The sequence below is a fragment of the Lactuca serriola genome, chromosome 6 (genome assembly GCF_051521515.1).
Source record: "Lactuca serriola cultivar US96UC23 chromosome 6, Lser_US96UC23_V15, whole genome shotgun sequence".
Classification (NCBI taxonomy): domain Eukaryota; kingdom Viridiplantae; phylum Streptophyta; class Magnoliopsida; order Asterales; family Asteraceae; genus Lactuca; species Lactuca serriola.
This window is the reverse complement of record NC_136413.1, coordinates 192555781-192577459: the sequence shown is the minus strand read 5'-3', so window position 1 is coordinate 192577459 and position 21679 is coordinate 192555781. Positions and strand designations below refer to the sequence as shown.

Below are 21679 nucleotides of genomic sequence, written 5' to 3'. Positions count from 1 at the left end.
GAAAACTCCGTTATAAACTCATAACTCCTTCGTTTGACGTCCGTTTTCGTCCGTCTTTCCGTCGTTGCACTACTATCGATGAGATCTTTAATTCTCATTTAGATTGTTTTGGATAAATATCGCTCTAATGTAAATTCACTATTTACGTCGCAGTGTGTCGTGCCGGTTCTGTCGCGAAACTTCGATAGGTCATAACTTCTTCGTTATAACTCGGATTTCGACGTTCTTTATATATTCGGAAACCTCGTAACATAAACTACATCTTAGTTAAGATTACTTCTTCTAAATAATCTTTCCCAAAAAAGTCATTTTTGACGCTTATCGTCTCTAAATTGACTAGCCCTGGTCTACGGGCTTTACACATCACACTTGAGGTGCTAGGCTCACAAGGTTCTCAAGGAATCCAAACTACAAAAGGTATGTTCTTCTTCTAGAATTTATGTTTAAAAGTTCCCCATGCTATGTTATATAGTTGAATAACCTTGGAAAATCAAATTTGCATGTATCTTAGTCAAACATAGATCCAAGGTTTCTAGGGTTGCATGTACACCTTAGGAGTGTTAGAATGCTCAAAACCCCTCATTAACTTCATCATTCCTAACCTTTTTAGTTCATAATTTATCATAATTGGTATCTCATTGCCGCATCAGAAAGTTAAACCACTTTTGATTAATTATTTTATATTTTATATTTATCCCTTTTTCATATCTCAAAGTGTGAGGACATCTTCTTTAATCTATTTTAAACAACATTTATCAAGACACCTCTAAGTTAAATTAAAAAAACAACAATCTACTTTTAACTTATTTCGTTTTAATGATTTTATTATGTTCAATTTTTTGTAGGGATTTTATTCTTCTCACTCATATGATTTACAACAATATGCATATGAATTCCATGTAATCTATGGTCCCATATATTGGCTTGAAGGTCATCGAAATTGCTAATTCTCAATAGTATTTTCATATAATGTGAGATATAATATTCAAAGTGCGGTTTTCCTAATTTTGTTCTTTGCTTTCCTTGAAGAAGAGTGGCAAACTCAATGAATTATAATTTCAAGTAACGCACGTTTACCATTTATATATCAATTGTTTTGGAATTGTGATTCTTTCTATACATGTATATTGCACAAGGGATTAACTAACTTGAAATTTTGAATTAGAAATATCATACATATTCTATTTTAATGTTCTTTGGAATACAAAATGTTTCAAAAAAAGTAATCAACGGAAGCAAACTACTTGATGTCTGCTGAAAAAAACTAATCGATAAAAGAATCCATTCGCCGAAAAGAAACTATTCACTTTCCTCTTACTAGTGTTCACTATTTCGATAAAACTGAATTATCCAATTGGACATTTCGGATTAGACTATTTGGTTCAGATAATCAGATTTTTGAATTGGTTTTTAGCAAAATCCAATATTATTTTTGATTCCGGTTGGTTTTGGGTTATAAAAGAAAAACCGAATAGTCCATAAAAACCAATATCAATTTATCATTTTCTTTTATTAAATGTAAGTTAATTTTTAAATAGATTCGAAAGTATTACCCAAGGTAGTAAAAACGCTCGACGTTAGCTAGTCGGTGGAGTGGGATAAAGGGATTAATCGACTAGACGAAGATATATCGAGGGATTAATCGAGGACCATTAATTGTTAACTTTTTGAATTTAAAAAAATTAAATATGACTAATATCATATCAAAGTTCATAAATACCACTAATCTCTATTCTAATAAAAGAATAGTTTTAATCTCCTTTTGACAAATGTTATCATATTAAGTCTCATAATTAATGTAGATTTTATTCTTCTTATGTCATGTGTCATCCTATTATACCACCTAATTAATGTATGTCACTTGTCAACTTACTAATTCTTAATTTCAAATTTTAAAATTTAAAATTTCCACTTTAATTACATTAAATTAATAACATTAAAATAAAAATAAAAATAAAATTAATATAAATTATAAGGTGATGGAATTTCATATATTTATTTAAATTAACGATTAAATTTTATATAACTAAAAAAATATCAGTTAATTAATAATTTATTTAAAATAATTGATTAATAATTTTGTATTCTCACTATTAAAGTTTAATTTTGTAATCGTGGTTTCCACGTGTTATAAACTAGTTTACTCTAATAAATGAAAGTTTTTTTGTCACATGTCCTCTTCTTATTCATTTGGACACATGTCATTTTCTAAAAATTTTAAATTTTTTATTTTCCACTTGTCATTTCATTGTATTTTTCATTTTGATAAATTAAAATTCCACATTTAATATTTAAGGCAATATATATGTAAGATATTTATTAGAAATGGTTTATATATGTAATGTATTCAATACATTAAAACCTCATTAATTTTAATAATTCAAAATTTTTCTCATTTTTCTTATAAATTCAAATTTTTCAAATTGTTAAAATTATATATTTAATTCTTTTTTTAAATAAACCCATGTAATACATGGGTCTCACACCTAGTATGATAACAAAATAAGTTAATATGATTAATACAACACTAATCATGCATCAAATAGTGTCCATTGAAATAAAACTTTTCCAAAATGTTAAGATTTCATCATTTTATAATGTTTCCCTCATTATGTATCTAGGGATTAATCGCTAGGCGCCCTCTAATCGGTCAAGTAGCGCCTAGGGATTAATCGAAACCTAGTCGGGATTTTTACAACAGTGGTATTACCCAATAAAAACCATGGTTCTAAAAAAACGTGTCATGGCATGCCATGGCGCAAAGCGTGGTGTAGCCGTTACGAAAACGTCCAAGACGGGTTTGTTAAGCGTGGCACCCAAATAACATGTTAAGGCGTGTCTTATCGCGTTATGGCACGAGTTTTTCACAAGGCGAAGGTTATTTCGATTTTTTTTTGTTTTTTTTTTTCGTCGGGCCTAAAATAATTGAGTTTTGGTTAACTTTTTTATATTAAATATTAATATAACACTTCTAAAAACTACATATATTTGATAGAATTCGACAATTATACGATTTATCTCTTTTAATTTACATAAAATAATCATGCCTTGAAAAACGTCATGACTCGTCAGGACTTGTCATGACTTAATTTTGACCTTGCCGACAAGTCAGCCTTACATTATTTAGAACTTTGATAATAAAAAAAAATAATAATAAAAAATAAAAAAAAACCCTAAATATGTACTTCTCGATATTTTTATCCATAGAATATTAAATGATAACATATTTTTCTTAAAGGTTATTCATAAATTTTAATTCATAACTAAACAATTTACTTTTGTTTAGAGTTGTCTAACATTCAAGTTATATAATTTTTAAATGTTCCGCTTCTTGAAAATCAAATTGTAAAAATCGATCCAACCAAATTGTAATTTGGTTCGTTCGTATTAGATTTGAATTTAGTTTAGACCGGTCGGATCCGTGTTTTGAAAACCTAAATCTATTTGGATTCATTTGTTTGCATCGGATCGAAGTGATTTATCCAAACGAACAGTGGTATATTTCACTAACAAAACATATAACTTTACAAATAAATCTTTGTTTCCAATCTATAAGTAATAATTATACTTTTGAAATTTCAATATTTTTTTACTTTAGTAATATAATAAAGAATAAAAATCTAATCCTAATCCTTCAATCTCCCGGCTATACACAAGCTTCGATACCTGCATTTCCAATGTCCATCCAGGGCCGGTCCAGACGGTGGGCAACCCGGACGACCGCCTAGGGCCCACGACTCAACGGGGCCCAAAATTTCTGGATTATATAGTGTGTATATATATATATATATATATATATATATATATATATATATATATATATATATATATATAAACCAATTCTTACCAAAATTATTTTTAGGGCCTAAATTTGGTTCAAACTCAAACTAGCTCAAAAGATAAACAATTTGACTTGCTTGTTATTGCTAATTGAACGTGATTATAGTGAAGAATAAATGATTTTTTTAATCTACTCTAATAAATGAAAGTTTTTTTGCCACATGTCCTCTTCTTATTCATTTGGACACAGGTCATTTTCTAAAAATTTTAAATTTTTTATTTTCCATTTGTCATTTCATTGTATTTTTCATTTTGATAAATTAAAATTCCACATTTAATATTTAAGGCAATATATATGTAAGATATTTATTAGAAATGGTTTATATATGTAATGTATTCAATACATTAAAACCTCATTAATTTTAATAATTCAAAATTTTTCTCATTTTTCTTATAAATTCAAATTTTTCAAATTGTTAAAATTATATATTTAATTCTTTTTTTTAAATAAACCCATGTAATACATGGGTCTCACACCTAGTATGATAACAAAATAGGTTAATATGATTAATACAACACTAATCATGCATCAAATAGTGTCCATTGAAATAAAACTTTTCCAAAATGTTAAGATTTCATCATTTTATAATGTTTCCCTCATTATGTATCTAGGGATTAATCGCTAGGCGCCCTCTAATCGGTCAAGTAGCGCCTAGGGATTAATCGAAACCTAGTCGGGATTTTTACAACAGTGGTATTACCCAATAAAAACCATGGTTCTAAAAAAACGTGTCATGGCGTGCCATGGCGCAAAGCGTGGTGTAGCCGTTACGAAAACGTCCAAGACGGGTTTGTTAAGCGTGGCACCCAAATAACATGTTAAGGCGTGTCTTATCGCGTTATGGCACGAGTTTTTCACAAGGCGAAGGTTATTTCGATTTTTTTTTGTTTTTTTTTTTCGTCGGGCCTAAAATAATTGAGTTTTGGTTAACTTTTTTATATTAAATATTAATATAACACTTCTAAAAACTACATATATTTGATAGAATTCGACAATTATACGATTTATCTCTTTTAATTTACATAAAATAATCATGCCTTGAAAAACGTCATGACTCGTCAGGACTTGTCATGACTTAATTTTGACCTTGCCGACAAGTCAGCCTTACGTTATTTAGAACTTTGATAATAAAAAAAAAAAAATAAAAAAAATAAAAAAAAAAACCCCTAAATATGTACTTCTCGATATTTTTATCCATAGAATATTAAATGATAACATATTTTTCTTAAAGGTTATTCATAAATTTTAATTCATAACTAAACAATTTACTTTTGTTTAGGGTTGTCTAACATTCAAGTTATATAATTTTTAAATGTTCCGCTTCTTGAAAATCAAATTGTAAAAATCGATCCAACCAAATTGTAATTTGGTTCGTTCGTATTAGATTTGAATTTAGTTTAGACCGGTCGGATCCGTGTTTTGAAAACCTAAATCTATTTGAATTCATTTGTTTGCATCGGATCGAAGTGATTTATCCAAACGAACAGTGGTATATTTCACTAACAAAACATATAACTTTACAAATAAATCTTTGTTTCCAATCTATAAGTAATAATTATACTTTTGAAATTTCAATATTTTTTTTACTTTAGTAATATAATAAAGAATAAAAATCTAATCCTAATCCTTTAATCTCCCGGCTATACACAGGCTTCGATACCTGCATTTCCAATGTCCATGAGTCCATCACCGCCTCTCACCTGCTTCTTCCTCTTACGGTTCAAGATTCCGGTGACTCAATCTTTCACTTCCGGCAACCGCCTCCTTTTGACCTTAACTTTCTCTCTCATAGCCTCTCCCAATCGTTCATATCCACTCTTTATGTTCAATAACCCGATCTGAAACTTAACGCGGGTGAGATCTCAACAGGCATGAAGGGTACCAATGGAAAAACCACGCTCCTCCAGCCACTGTCTTGTCCTCTCTCACTGAACCCTGTTATGGATAACACATGGAATCCCCAACAGATTCGATTTTAAACATCTTTCCCTAAATTGATTGGATTTTGATTTTGTTTGCCTAAACTACCAGATCAACAGGCGGTGGAGTTTTCCGGTAATACTTTCTATTGATTTTGCAGGTTTCATGAAGATGTCCATGTGGCATTGGGTACAATGGCGAAGGTTGCAGTGGCGATGAGTGGAAGAGGATCACAAAGATTGGCAAAGTCTGAGGACATAAAAAGGTGTTTATCAGAGAAGAAGAGAAAAGAAGTAGGTGGTGGTTTCATAGGAGAATGAAGGTGGGATGAGGTAAAGGGGGTGGGGCCTGTATTGTTATTATATATATATATATATATATATATATATATATATATATATATATATATATATATGGAGTGGTTCAAATGAGAACCAAAAAAGGTTAAGAACCGTAAGAACCTCTAACTTTAGATGTTTATAAAGGGTTTAGGGTAACCGTAAACCCTAAACCCTAAACCCTAAACCCTTTATAAACCCTTAACCCTAAACCCTTTATAAACCCTTAACCCTAACCCCTAAACCCTAAACCCTAAACCCTTTATAAACATCTAAAATTAAAGGTTCTTACGGTTATTAACCTTTTTTGGTTCTCATTTAAACCTTTACCTATATATATATATATATATATATATATATATATATATATATATATATATATATATATATAGGATATAGATCCGGTAAGAATTTTTTTTTTGTAGGAAGGTAAGAAGTTTTTTTTCTACATATTTTTTTGACGAACAAAAGAAATGAATCACTAGATGATTCATTTGTAAGATGTTTCACAAGAAAAAATTGCCAAAAAAAAACATCTTTATGATTCATTTTTAAGTAAATTAAGAAAAAATTTACTTTTGTGACAATTTTAGTGAATAACAACGAAATCATTGTATAAATGAATCCTCGAGATATTTTTTTGAGAATTTTTTCTTGTGAATCATCTTACAAATGAATCATTAGATGATTCATTTTGTTTGTTCGCGAAAAAATATGTAAAAAAAAAACTTCTTACCTTCCTATCAAAAATTTCTTTCTTATTTGATCTTCAATATATATATATATATATATATATATATATATATATATATATATATATATATATATATATATTAAAATTATCCTAACTTAGCTAGTAATCTTCCTAGACTTTGTTATTATTAATCAACAAGGTTAAATTAATCAAAAAAAGAAATCAATAAGGGTATAAATTTGATTTTAGGTAATTATATCGAACCGTATGGACTATCCGTGTAATTTGAAAAGAGACTCTATAAAGTTGTTATCGAACTCAGTGTAAAGTGCAAACTCGAACTCAAATGATTCTTTCTAAATAGAAACACAAACACCCCTACGCCACCATCTGCACCACCCCCATCCCTTCTTTCTCTCTCTTGCCGGCTTGTTGCAGAAAATGGATGGCGTGATCGATATGCAAACAATTCCCCTGAGAACCGCCATAGCCATAGGCGGCACGGCTGTCGCACTTGTGGTTGCTCTTTACTTCTGGTTTCTCAGAAGCTATGCCTCTCCCTCTCATCACAGCAACCATCTCCCTCCTGTTCCAGGTACTCCGATTCTCTGATATTTGGATTTATGTGGATGTATGTATGTTCTACTCGGTTCTAACTAACAGTTTGTGGAGATTCGTATTATACAAATGCGAAATTGATATGAATTTTGTTGGTTCTTTAGTTGATTTGATCTTAATACCTATCTGTCTGATTGATGATGATGATGAATTTGTAAGTTTGATGACGAGTGAAATTGGAATTGGAATGTTTCAGAGGTGCCTGGGGTACCAGTGTTGGGGAATTTACTGCAGTTAAAGGAGAAGAAACCATACATGACTTTTACAAAATGGGCAGAGATGTATGGGCCTATTTACTCCATTAGAACTGGAGCCACTTCCATGGTGGTGGTTAGCTCCAATGAAATCGCCAAGGAGGTACTCTTCCCCTTCTCTCTAATATTTTAATAATTAAACAATTATTAGCATGAATTAGACTGTGAGAGACAGGTTTATTTAATAATCAAATGTTTAAAACATATAAAATAAGATTAAGATAATAGATTGTTCGTAAGATGTGTAATATTTATTAATAAATAAATAGATAATTTTATATTCACTTGTATTCATAGTTTATTCCTTGTTTTTTTTAAATGCTTTTTCGGTGTAAGAACAAATGTACTATTTGTCTTTTATTGGATTTTGGATCGAATTACGTGTTTTACTTGTTAAAGGATCTATTTGTAAATTTATTTATTTATACATTAATAATTATTAATTTAAATGTTTTTTTTTCTGGGATGAAGATGTACACCGTTTAATTTTTTTGAAGCAGTTAACCAAAACGTCTTTTAATCAATAATAAAATATATAAGAATTCCTTTATTAATACAATATTGAGAAAATGATTCTCAATCACGGTTAATTTTGCTTGCTGTTATTTCTCGAAGGGTAAATTGGTAGATTTTGTAAAACACTAGTCCCAATAAGAAATAATATATTTTTTTATGCCTTCAACTAGATAATGTTATATTTGCCGACTTCCCACTGCCTTTTTGCATACTTTATTTAACATTTTCGAAATAATGGATAATTGTTTTATATAACCATTACATAATTACAAATTTAGTAAAACAAAATTACTTTATATAATTTATTGTTGTTGTGTGTTACTTAATATTATATTTCAAACATGTATAATGTTTTACCGATTTAACCATGCATAAAACATTACTACAAAATGTAGTAAAAACTACTTTATCATAAATTAAATTAATGTAACATACTTTACTCTAATGTGTAAATTTATATATCTATTGCATTTAATTCAACGATTTGATTAACATATGACTAATAAATGCACAATATTTGGTATAGGTAGTTGTTACAAGATTTCCATCAATCTCAACTAGAAAGCTATCATATGCATTAAAAGTCCTGACCGAAGATAAATCCATGGTTGCTATGAGTGATTACAATGACTATCACAAAACCGTAAAACGCCATATACTCACCGCTGTCTTGGGGCCAAATGCCCAGGTTCGTCACATTAATTTTTGCAGTATCAACAATCACAGTGTCAGAGTTTCAATTCCAATGTGGATTTGATTTCTTCAGCACACACACAACTGTCTACCTGATTTACTTCTCACATGATGACCTTAGGAAACGACAGTAACCCTTTTAGCCTATATGGCTATATTAACTACTTTTTTTTTATTTCTTTTCAGAAGAAATTCCGTGCTCATAGAGACACCATGATGGAGAATGTTTCAAATGAACTACACGCGTTTTTCGAAAAAAATCCTAATCAAGAAGTGAACCTCAGGAAAATATTCCAATCTCAACTTTTTGGACTAGCAATGAAACAAGTGAGTTATCTTAATGCGACAAAAAATACAATGGGACAAAAGTAAAAAAGTTGAGACATGTGTGTCTGTAGAAAAGACAAAAATACCCTTCTCGTCCTCATTATTGAATGTAACCCTAAAAAATCTGTCTAGTATGTCATGTCATGTGTAACAAACACAGTCTGAATAATAATTCAAGAAAACATAAAATATTTCATGATACTTTTACAGGCATTGGGGAAGGATGTTGAAAGCATATACGTGAAGGATCTAGAAACCACCATGAAAAGAGAGGAAATCTTTGAGGTATTAGTGGTTGACCCAATGATGGGTGCCATTGAAGTTGACTGGAGAGATTTCTTTCCATATCTCAAGTGGGTCCCAAATAAAAGCTTTGAAAACATAATCCATCGAATGTATACCCGAAGAGAAGCTGTAATGAAAGCTCTTATTCAAGAACATAAAAAACGTATCGCATCAGGCGAGGTAATTTTGTGTTTTTATTTCCATAGATTCTATAATTCTTGCTAATAATAACTTTTTTGTTAATTAAATAAATAACAGAAGTTGAACAGCTACATTGATTACTTGCTATCAGAAGCACAAACATTAACAGATAAACAGTTTCTTATGTCTTTATGGGAGCCAATTATTGAATCATCAGACACTACCATGGTCACCACAGAATGGGCAATGTATGAGCTTGCAAAAAATCCAAACATGCAGGTTGGTTTGTTTTTTTTTTCTTTAAAAACACATGAATTAATGAGCTAAATAATTTCAATTTGATTTTTTTTTTTGTTAATTCATTTTAGGATCGTCTGTATGAGGAAATCCAAAGTGTTTGTGGATCAGAGAAGATCACAGAAGACAATTTATCTCAGCTTCCATACTTATATGCTGTTTTTCAAGAGACCTTGAGAAAACATTGTCCTGTTCCAATAATGCCCCTGAGATACGTCCACGAGAATACAGTTCTAGGAGGCTACCATGTCCCAGCTGGAACCGAGGTTTTTCTCCTTTTTTTTAGAAAGAAAAAAAAAACATAGGTTAATATATATAGAAGGGTAAAATGGTCATTTACTGAAATTCTAGTAACAGGTTGTGAATTATTTTGTTGTGTAGGTGGCGATAAATATATATGGATGTAACATGGATAAGAAGGTGTGGGAGAATCCTGAAGAGTGGAATCCTGAGAGGTTTTTGAGTGAAAAGGAGAGCATGGACTTGTATAAAACAATGGCATTTGGGGGAGGAAAAAGGGTGTGTGCGGGTTCTCTTCAAGCCATGGTGATTTCATGCATTGGAATTGGAAGATTGGTGCAGGATTTTGAGTGGAAACTGAAAGATGATGCTGAAGAAGATGTGAATACACTTGGGCTTACAACACAAAAGCTTCATCCACTTCTTGCTCTCATAAACCCTAGAAAATGAAAAGTTTGTTCTGTTTTGTTTTGTTAGTTACGAAGAAATCAATGTTTTTGCAATATTTATATATAGATTAATATATGAGTATGAAAACTTTCGTTGGTGTCAAGCTTTAGAGTGCAAATGTTGGTATAATATAAGTACAATTACCAAATGTGTGGGAGACAAATCAAATTATTAGAAAAAAAGGTCTTTATTATGAAAAATATCATGATGAGATATATATAAAGTTACATTTGTTCCAAGATTAAGGAGCCATATGCTTAAACTTTGAATTTAGATTATTTCAAATATAATGTTATAATAAGAAAGAAGTCGAAAGTATCATGCTATAATTGAGTTAATTTTTCAAGGTTTAATGTCCTAATACTTTTTTTCAAGTAAAATGTTATAATAGAAAGAAATGAAAGAACGATGCTACACAAAAACAAATGAAAGTACGTTGCTATTTCTTTCACTTTGCCCATAGATATTTGCCAATATGAGAAACCCAAGGGTTTGTGTTTTGTAACAAGAGATAGGAATTAGTAATACAACCGAGGATATTTGATTAGAAAATGTTCCCATTGAGAATGTCCATGAAGATAGCATTATTAATCATTATTTTTAACGTCACATTTAAATATTAGGTTAAATAAAAGTTGTAACGCGATTCCAATGAATTGTTTATTATACCATTCTATTTTATTTCTTCCTATTGCATACTTTGAAAGACCTACCCAAATATAATAATGTCATCCAAATAAAAATATTTTTCATTGCTATATTGAGCAGATCTATCAGTATAATGTTTAATAATGAAAAAAATTGAAAGTACAGTGCTATAATTAGATATATTTTAAAAATACAATGCTTAAAAATAATAAATAAATAAATAACCTGAAACTACAATGATATAATAGCAAGAAAGAAAAGAACATCATAAAAACAATAAATTAAAGCACTTTGTTATTTATTGTGTTTATCCAAACAATAAATGGAAGCATTTTGGTATTTCTTGTGTTTATCCCAATTATATCCGTCAAATATAAGAAACCCAACTTAATGAAATTAAGTTGCTTAATGGAGCTTTTAGTTGAATGTTAATTTAAGGGCTCTTTGATTGCCTTCTGACCCAATCCAGATGTTTTTGTTGACTAGTTTGTGTGTTTGATGCCATGGGTGAAGATAAACAAATCTCTCGGAAGAACTTTGTCTTGTAGTTGGAGTGCACTTTTAAAATGTATGTTTTGTCAAAATGTGAATCATGGTCCAAGAAAGAACTTCATCTTTACATTGATATTTTTGGTCTGATATTTGGATTGAATTTAAAATATAATAACTAAGACAATTTCTTGGCACTGATGTTTACTTTTTCTAAATGGAAGAAAGGCCGGTTGTTTTTTGTTTTATAATTTTTCTTTTTTCTTCTAAAATAAGAGAAAATGTTCACAAATAAAAAACAACAAAATATTTTCTCAAAGTCAATAATTTGGTTGCTTTCCTTCGAAACAAAAGTTGACAGGTGTTAATATGTGTGATAGTCATCCCGCGCGAATACGTGGTCAAACAACCAGGTTCTTTACTTAACAGCGTTGCCCAAAATGTCGACCTTAAAATCTTCCGATCACACCATCTAATTGTCATCGATCGATCTTCTCCGATTTCAGTCTCAAAAACAGAAATGGAGATTCAGCAATCAATCACCAACCAAACTCAGGTCTCAATCAAACTCACAAGTCATCTACTTTCCAAGATATCCGTCAACTCTAACACTGTATTTTCTCCCCTTTCCATCCATGTCCTCCTCAGCCTAGTCGCCGCCGGTTCCAATGGTGAAACACTCGATCAGTTTCTCACTTTTCTCAAAACAAACTCCCTCGACGACCTCAACTCCCTTTCTTCGCATATCGTGTCCTCCATCTTCGCCGACGGTAGCCCAAGTGGTGGCCCTTGTTTATCCCTCGCAAACGGTGTTTGGGTGGAGCAGACCCTTTCTCTTAAACCTTCTTTCAAACAGGTGGTCGACATTGTTTACAACGCCGCTTCTAATCAAGTCGATTTCCGGACCAAGGTCAGTTCTCTGTTTCTTTTCTAAGAATTCAAGATCAGAAATTGGGGGTGTTAGTTATAGATTAACAATTTAACATATGTACTTTTTGATAACCAAATTGAAGGCTATTGAGGTAGTCGATGAAGTGAATTTGTGGGCTGAAAAGCAGACCGGTGGCCTGATCAAAAAGCTCCTTCCTTCAGACGCCGTTGACAACACCACGAAGCTCGTCTTAGCAAACGCAGTCTATTTCAAGGGAGCTTGGAAGGCGAAGTTCGATCCATCAGAGACAAAAGACCACGACTTCCATCTCATCGACGGTAGCAAAGTTCAAGTCCCCTTCATGACCACCATGAAAAAGCAATTTGTAGATTCCTTCGATGGTTTCAAAGTCTGTAGTCTTCCGTATTTACAGGGAGAAGATAAACGCCGTTTCTCAATGTACTTGCTACTCCCAGATGAAAAGGATGGGATCCCATCTTTGTTACAGAAAATGGGTTCTGAATCTGACTTCTTGGATCGTCATATTCCACGCCGAAAAGTAATCGGACAGTTTTTAGTCCCGAAATTCAAGATCTCTTATGGGTTTGAAGCTTCTGAGATGTTGAAGGAACTAGGTCTGGTATTGCCCTTCACCGGTGGAGGGATGACTGGAATGGTGGAAGCCTCATCCTCCATGGGTAGAAACTTGTGTGTTTCAAGTATTCATCATAAAGCGTTTGTGGAGGTGAATGAAGAAGGTACGGAAGCTGCAGCGGCGACTGTAGGTGGTATGATGCTCATGTCGCTGATAACTTATGAGAAGGTGGACTTTGTGGCTGATCATCCGTTCTTGTTTGTGATTAGAGAAGATGAAAGTGGAGTTGTGTTGTTTATTGGACAGGTGGTTGACCCTCGTGATTCTTGATGCGGTTGTCAAAATCAGAACCGATATGATATGGTTGAAGTGTTGAACTTTATTTTTTGTTTTATTTTTGTATTTTTTGTTATATTTTTGTAAACAGTCGATTGTTCTTAGACAAAATTGCAAGAATGATTTGTGGAATTTCCAAAATTGTAACTTTGGACCAAACAAGTTTGGACTAGCATCAATGGTCCAAAAATTTTCATTTTGTTACGAGTTTGGTCCATTTTGGTTTTAAATGGCGATTTTGCCCTTTGCATTTTGTTTTTTTTAATTTTTTTATTACATAAATGAAAAAAGAAAAGAAAAAAAATTCTCTCTCACACATACATACACTCTCTCTCTCTCACACACACACACTTACTCACTTACTGGTGGAACCTCTCATCTCCTCACCTCTCTCAGGAAAACACACTAAAAAATACCCTAACTGCCACCACCATCCGCCATCACTGCCGTCGTCACCAACCTCCGTCGCTCTCTCCATCTCCGGCGAACCATAATGACTTCTATCTGTCTTCCATCCAGCCATCACGTTCGTCGCCACCACGACCACACAACCTTTGAATCTGACCTAATTCCCACACCACCATCTCCGATCTGTTTCAAATGCTACTTTTACGAAACCCTAGCGTCACCACCATTCTCATCCGTTACTAGGGTGCGTCGTTGTTGGAGAATGGGAGAAACGAAGTTAGGGTTTGCAGAGGCGACAACGGCGGCTGGAACGAGGGGGAACAAGTCATGGCTTATGTCGTCCTTCCTCCTAAACAACCACCGCATCTGAAAACCCTAGTAGCAGTGAATTTATGACGAACACTACCATTTCAGGTCTGTTTCAAGCACTACCTCAGATTTGTGAGAGAGGGAGAAGAAGAAGAAGAACAAGAACAAGAACAAGAACAAGAAAAAGAAGAAGAAGAAGAAGAAGAAGAAGAAGAAAAAAAAAAAATGGTGTTTCAGATCTGTGAGAGAGAGAATCGATTTTTGGGTTTTGTGTGTGTGTTTAATCTGTTGAAAAATCGATGGCTGTTAGTGTTGATTTGTTTTTGTGTTCTTCAGATTTCATGTGTTTGTATGTGACATCCCCAAAATCTCGGCCAGAAAAGACCGATTTCATTTATGCTTTTTAAACATTTTCAGAGTAAATCCGTTTGATTTTAAAAGAGATGCGGAATTTGTTCCCAAAAACAAAACATGATAAAATAGATATTTATCAAAACATTTCATATAAAAATATGATTTCATTTCATAATCAAAAGTCGGGATGTCATGTTCCGATATAGATCATAAAGCATAAACGATAACATTACAAGTCGTTCAACAAATATACACATATACAGACTTGTAAACAAAACAACTTGATGATTCGCCCATCTTAAGCTCTTGCGCCACTTCCTGTAATACAAATCAACTGAGTGGGTCAGGCTTGGGAGCCTGGTGAGCATATAGGGTTTTCAAACCCACAATAATTATATTTAATTTCATCAATCAACAATAAACCCGATTACCCATTCCCGTTATCCTCACCTTACGTTCCTAAAAATAACGTCTATTATAAGGAACTTATTTCAGGATTTTCATCGGGACGGACATTACTGCAGAGGGGCTTCCTCGACAATAAGTGTCCTATAGGCAACCATGTGGGGGATAGAGTACACCGGTGAACACGTCGTTCACAACACCTACAGGTAATGAGCCTGCTAGTGTTCCACAGGACAGTCTAGAATAGTCCGTGGTCGTCATCCATACTCTGCTGAATGACTAGAATAACACCAATAACACCGAGGCCTCTCATCTGTTTATTACACACCAATTATCTACCCATGATCTACCCAACATATTAGTAGATAAAAATATACATTTTTATACACTGTTTAAAAACCTGTATAACATGTTTTAATCAATACATATTCCACATAACAGATGAGACATACACACATAACACTAGGGGTGAGCAAACCCAAACCAAAAAACCGAGAAACCGATTAAAACCGACAAAACCGAAACCGAAAAAACCGAAACCGAAGCAAAACCGACGGTTTGGGTTTGATATTTTTAGAAACCAAAAAATCGGGTTCGGGTTCGGTTTCTAACCAGAAACCGACCCATCCAACCCAAGAAACCGACCCATACTTAAAACCGACAAACCGCCCCAAGAAACCGACCCATCCAACCCGAGAAACCACCCATACTTGATTGTGTTTTAGTTGTAATAGACTATTTCGGGCTTTAGTTGTAAGTTGTAATTGACTATTTGTTGTAAGACTCATGTTTTTTGAAGTACTTAACTTCAATTTGTTATTTTTTGAAGTATCTAACTTGTTGCTTCATTTATGGAAAATGGGTTAAAACCTTAAACCCATGGGTTTAAACCCAGAACCCGTGAGTGTATGGGTTGAACCCAAGAAACCGAAAAACCGCCCAAACCGACCTTAGAACCCAAGAAACCAAACCGACCAGAAACCGATCCTATTGGGTTCTAAAAACCAGAAACCGACCATTTATGGGTTGGGTTGGGTTTGAGTCCAAAACCGACCCAAACCGACCCATGCACACCCCTACATAACACGTATTTCATAGAGACTATACATTCACACATATAACCACAAAATATATACACATAGCACGTATTTTATATTAAATACTTCATAATATTGCGTTGGAGAGAAAATAACTACACACTCACATGATCAGAAGATGATTCGACAGCACTACGGCTTATAGAAGTAGCGTCTCTCCGTAGATCTGGAAGATCTTCACAAAAACCGGCTCCTCGCGGGCAGGGCTTCGGCTCGGGAATAACGCTCTTCGGGATTCTCGGGGCTTCGGATCTCGCTTCGGGGCTCGGGAATAATACCGGGGCTTCGAGGTACAATCGGCACGCAAAACGAGGCAAAGGACTAGAGAGAATGCTGAAATTTGCAAAGGAAACTCGGCTGCTTCGGATCTCCTTTTATAGGTGCTGAACCCTCGCACGTACGCGGGGTGTACGAGGCTACGCGGGGCGTACGCCTCGGTGGTCGTCAGCGCTTACGTCATCGGTCCATCTACGTCATTGCATACGACTCACTACTCCGTAGAACTCGAGTGCCCTACGCTGTACGCGGGGCGTACAGCAGTACGCGCTGCGTACTTCGGATAGACCGCCTCATCCTTCTCTTCGGATAATATCGGAGTTAAATTAAAATAAATATTAAATATTTATTAAAACTTCAAAAATTCATATCTCCTTCATACGAACTCCGTTTTCGACGTTCTTTATATCCACGCGAAGGTGAGACTACGCTCTACAACTTTCGTTTAGACTCCGTTGGCTAATTTTGACTTTTATTTTTATTAATTATTTTTAGAAGGCTCGGACAGGAAAACTTCGTTATTAAATCATAACTTCTTCGTCCGACGTCCGTTCTCGCCTATCTTTCCATCGTTTCGCTACTAACAACGAGATCTTCGATTCTCATTTAGATTGTTTTGGCTAGAAATCGCTCGATCTCAAATCGAGTATTCGGGCTGCCTACTGCCACGTCGAAACTTCAGAAAATCATGACTTCATCATACGAAGTCAGATTTGGGCGTTCCTTTTACGCACGCTCTCGGTTTAACGAAATCTACGACTTTCGTTTAGATCGCTAAGGCTAAATATCGCTCTATCTTAAATTCATGTTTTTACGTCACTCGGCGTCGTGCCGGTTCCGTCGCGAAACTTCGACAGGTCATAACTTCTTCGTTATAACTCGGATTTTGGCATTCCTTATATCTCCGGAATCCTTGTTTCAACCACTACAACTTTATGCAAAGATATCGGGCTTATCTCACACTTAAATTTTGACGCTTATTTTATTCTTAATTCATTAAATAAGAAAATAAACACATAAATCACATAATTCACATAATTCACAAATAATACATTTTATTATTTCAAATTGGGGTTACAATGGTTAACCTAGACTATTACATTGCTAAAATGGCAAGTCTAGAAACACAGGCGTTACAATTCTCTCCACCTTAGAATGATTCCGTCCCCGGAATCACACACCAGCAAACAAATGCGGATAGCGACTCATCATGTCACTCTCCGTCTCCCAGGTGAGATTCGGCCCATTCGTGTGTTTCCATCGGACAAGCACTAACTCAACCATCTTACGTCGCAACTTCTTAGTCTTTCGGTCAACGATTGCCTCCGGTTCCTCAATCAACCTTTTGTTCTCATCGATCCTCAACTCCGAAAGTGGAATTATGTCGGGAACTTCTCCCATGAACTTCCTCAAGTAACACACATGAAAAGTGTCATGAATTCCATTCAGTTCTTTTGGTAGTTTGAGTTTGTAAGCTTGGTTCCCAATCCTCTGAAGAACTTTAAACGGTCCAATAAACCTTGGACTTAACTTTCCCCTTTTACCAAATCTTATAAGTCCCTTCCACGGCGAGACTTTAAGCAAAACCGAATCTCCAACTTCAAAAGTCATTGGTCTTCGCTTTTTGTCAGCATAGCTCTTTTGACGGTCCTGAGCTGCTAAAATTCTTTCCCTAATTATTTTCAACTTTTCTGCAGTTTGATGGACTATCTCCGGCCCCATAAACTGCTTTTCCCCAGCCTCAAGCCAACAAGACGGCGTACGACACTTCTGTCCATACAATGCTTGATAAGGTGCCATCTTTATGCTCGAGTGAAAACTATTATTATAGGAAAATTCTACCAAAGACAAATGTTCATCCCAATTACCTAGGAATTCCAAGGTACACGCTCTCAGCATATCTTCAAGTGTTTGTATCGTTCTTTCACTCTGACCATCAGTCTGCGGATGGTAAGCTGTACTTAAACACAACTTGGTACCCAATTCCTCTTGTAGACTTTTCCAAAATCGTGAGGTGAAACGACTATCACGATCCGACACAATTGTTAACGGAACACCGTGAAGCCTCACAATTTCCTTCACATAAGAATTCGCAAGCTTTTCCATAGTCCATTTCTCCTTTGCTGCTATGAAATGCGCACTCTTAGTGAATCGATCGACGACCACCCAAATCATGTCGTGACCACTTTTTGTTCTGGGCAGTTTAGTGACAAAATCCATAGCAATGTCTTCCCACTTACCCATAGGCATAGGTAATGGTTCTAAACTCCCGTATGGTTTCTGATGTTGTGCCTTGACTCTTGCACAGGTTACACACTCGGCCACATACTTCGCAATGTCGAGCTTCATCGTCGGCCACCAATAATAGGGTTTCAGGTCCCTATACATTTTTGTGCTACCGGGATGAATCGAGTACATGGTTTTGTGAGCTTCTTCCATCAGAAGATCTCTGACTCCTCCTGTCTTAGGTATCCAAATCCGATCTTGGAACACCTTCAGTCCGTGACTGTTTACAGCGAACACCAACGTTTTGCCCAAACGTTCCTCCTTTCGGTCATTTTTCTCAGAAGCTTCGCTTTGAGCTTTCTTTATACTTTCCAAAATAGTCGAGACAACTTCAATTCTCAACGCTCTTGGCCTTTTCTTTTCAAGGTTGACCTTCCGACTGAGAGCATCAGCAACAATATTGGCCTTACCGGGGTGGTAAAGTATCTCACAGTCGTAGTCTTTAAGTAATTCCAGCCAGCGTCGTTGCCTCATATTTAATTCTTTCTGACTAAAGAGATATTGGAGACTCTTATGATCAGTGAAAAGTTTGCACTTTGTGCCATAGAGGTAATGCCTCCATATTTTCAGTGCGAAAACTACCGCTGCCAACTCCAAATCATGAGTCGGGTAGTTCTTTTCGTGCTCTTTCAGCTGTCGAGACGCATATGCGATCACCTTATCTCTTTGGGTCAAAACGCAACCCAATCCAACCCCAGACGCATCGCTATAAACAGCGAAGTCTTCAACCCCATCGGGTAGAGAAAGTATCGGTGCCTCGCATAGTTTCTTCTTTAGCTTCTCGAATGCTTCTTTATGCTTATCACTCCAAGCATAAGTAGCTCCTTTGTGGGTCAAAGCTGTTAATGGACTAGCGATCGAAGAAAAGCCTTGGATAAACCTTCGGTAATATCCGGCTAATCCCAAAAAGCTTCGGATCTCCGTGGGACTTTTCGGTTGTTCCCACTTCATCACAGCTTCGATCTTCGCTGGATCAACCATTATCCCTTCTTGGTTGACCACATGACCCAAAAATTGGACTTCATGAATCCAGAAATCACATTTGGAGAATTTCGCATACAACTTCTCCTTCTTCAAGACTTCTAACACTTCTCGTAAGTGTCTGCCATGCTCCTCTTGGCTTTTTGAATAAATCAGAATGTCATCTATGAACACTATCACAGATTTATCAAGGAACGGATTACAAACCCTGTTCATTAAATCCATGAATGCTGTTGGAGCATTGGTTAGTCCAAACGACATAACCAAAAACTCATAGTGTCCATATCGCGTTCTGAATGCAGTCTTCTCTATATCCTGCTCTCTTACTTTTAACTGATGATATCCTGACCTTAGGTCGATCTTTGAGAAATAACTTGAACCTTGTAGCTGATCGAATAGGTCATCAATCCTCGGCAACGGATATCTATTCTTTATTGTTGCCTTATTCATCTCTCGGTAATCAATGCACATCCTCATGCTTCCATCTTTCTTCTTTACGAATAACACCGGAGCTCCCCAGGGTGATGAACTAGGTCTAATGAAACCTTTGTCCAATAACTCCTGAAGTTGCATCATTAGCTCCTTCATCTCCGTCGGTGCTAATCGATAAGGTGCTTTTGCAATTGGCGTTGTTCCGGGCAACAAGTCGATACGAAATTCTACTTGTCGATCGGACGGTAATCCAGGAAGATCTTCGGGAAATACTTCTGGATAATCACACACAACAGGAATATTTTGCATCACCTTCTTTTCCTTCTTAGCGTCGATCACGAATGCTAAGTATGATGTACACCCCTTGGTCAAACATTTTCTGGCTTTCATTAGAGAAATGATTCCAGAATTTACTCTGCGTTTATCTCCATACACCATAAACGATTCCTTCCCAGGCGGGTTCACTTTCACTATTTTCTTCTTGCATAAAATTTCGGCATCATTGGCGCTAAGCCAATCCATTCCCAAAACGATGTCGAAACCGTTAAGTTCGATAGGCAATAATTCCTCGTGGAACTTATTTCCATTCAGATCAATTAAGATGTTTTTCATACGATGGCTAACAGGTACAAACTTGCCATTAGCAACTTCGACTAATAAAGCATTATCTAGTCTATCAACAGGCAAAGCTAGTTTTCTACCAAATTCATGCGATATAAAGGAGTAGTTGGCTCCTGAATCAAATAAAATTTGGGCAGGCAATTTGTTAACGAGAAAGGTACCTGAAGCGACATCAGCTTCATCTTTAGCAGCTTCCAGTGTCATCTGGAATGCTCTCGCCTTTGGCTTTGGCGGAATGTTGGGTCTTGCCGCTTCCTTCTTTTTCGGACAATCCCTTGAGATGTGCCCCTCCTCACCACAACCATAATAAACATTCTTGGTGAAGGTGCAGTCATTGGCATAATGCCCTAGCTTTCCACATTTGAAGCATGTGGTTTCCCCGCCACACTTCCCATGATGCTTTTTCTTACACTTTTCGCACCATTTCGCCTCTACCTTTCCTCCACTTCCTCTCGAATTAGACTTCGAGAATTTACTTTTCTTGCTGGACCCTGAAAATCCATCGATTTTCCTCTTCTCACCAACCTCTGACCTTTCCAGACCTTTTTCCCTGATTTGGGTCTCAACATTTCTAGCAGCCCAGATGGCGGCTTTCAATGTGGTTGCTTGCTTAACCATTGGACCATAGTCCGCTGGTAGTCCAAGGGCAAACTTGTTGACCTTAGAGAGTTCTGTAAGCACCAAATATGGGATAAACTTCATCTTTTCCGTGAAACTTGTAGCGTATTCAGTAACGCTCAATTTCCCTTTCTTCAAATTCTGAAACTCATTACTGATTTCCAAAAGGTCCTGCTCGGAGCAGTATTGTAGTTTTAGTTGTTCCACAAAGTCTTCCCAAGACATTTTGCTTGCTTCTCCCTTGGGCATAGAGTCAGCTAACAGCTTCCACCAACTCAACACGCCAGATTTTAGCAGAGGGATCACAAGAGCGGTCTTCTGCCTGTTGCTGCATTCGCA

General features: G+C 35.3%; 2 protein-coding genes across 2 annotated transcripts; both read left to right on the top strand.

Annotated features, from left to right (window-relative positions):
• Positions 1 to 7091: 7091 nt before the first annotated feature.
• On the top strand, positions 7092 to 10717 carry LOC145057664 (ent-kaurene oxidase-like). The gene is made up of 8 exons (XM_079005533.1): positions 7092 to 7388; positions 7608 to 7768; positions 8708 to 8869; positions 9061 to 9201; positions 9412 to 9666; positions 9745 to 9906; positions 9996 to 10190; positions 10306 to 10717. Exons 1-8 carry the CDS (start codon positions 7235 to 7237, stop codon positions 10612 to 10614), a joined length of 1539 nt encoding a protein of 512 aa, XP_078861659.1. The 5' UTR covers positions 7092 to 7234; the 3' UTR covers positions 10615 to 10717.
• Positions 10718 to 12147: 1430 nt separating this feature from the next.
• LOC145057663 (serpin-ZX-like) lies at positions 12148 to 13813 on the top strand. Its single transcript, XM_079005532.1, has 2 exons — positions 12148 to 12661; positions 12765 to 13813. The coding sequence occupies exons 1-2, from the start codon at positions 12272 to 12274 to the stop codon at positions 13545 to 13547; spliced, it is 1173 nt and encodes a 390-aa protein (XP_078861658.1). The 5' UTR covers positions 12148 to 12271; the 3' UTR covers positions 13548 to 13813.
• The last annotated feature ends 7866 nt before the right edge of the window (positions 13814 to 21679 follow it).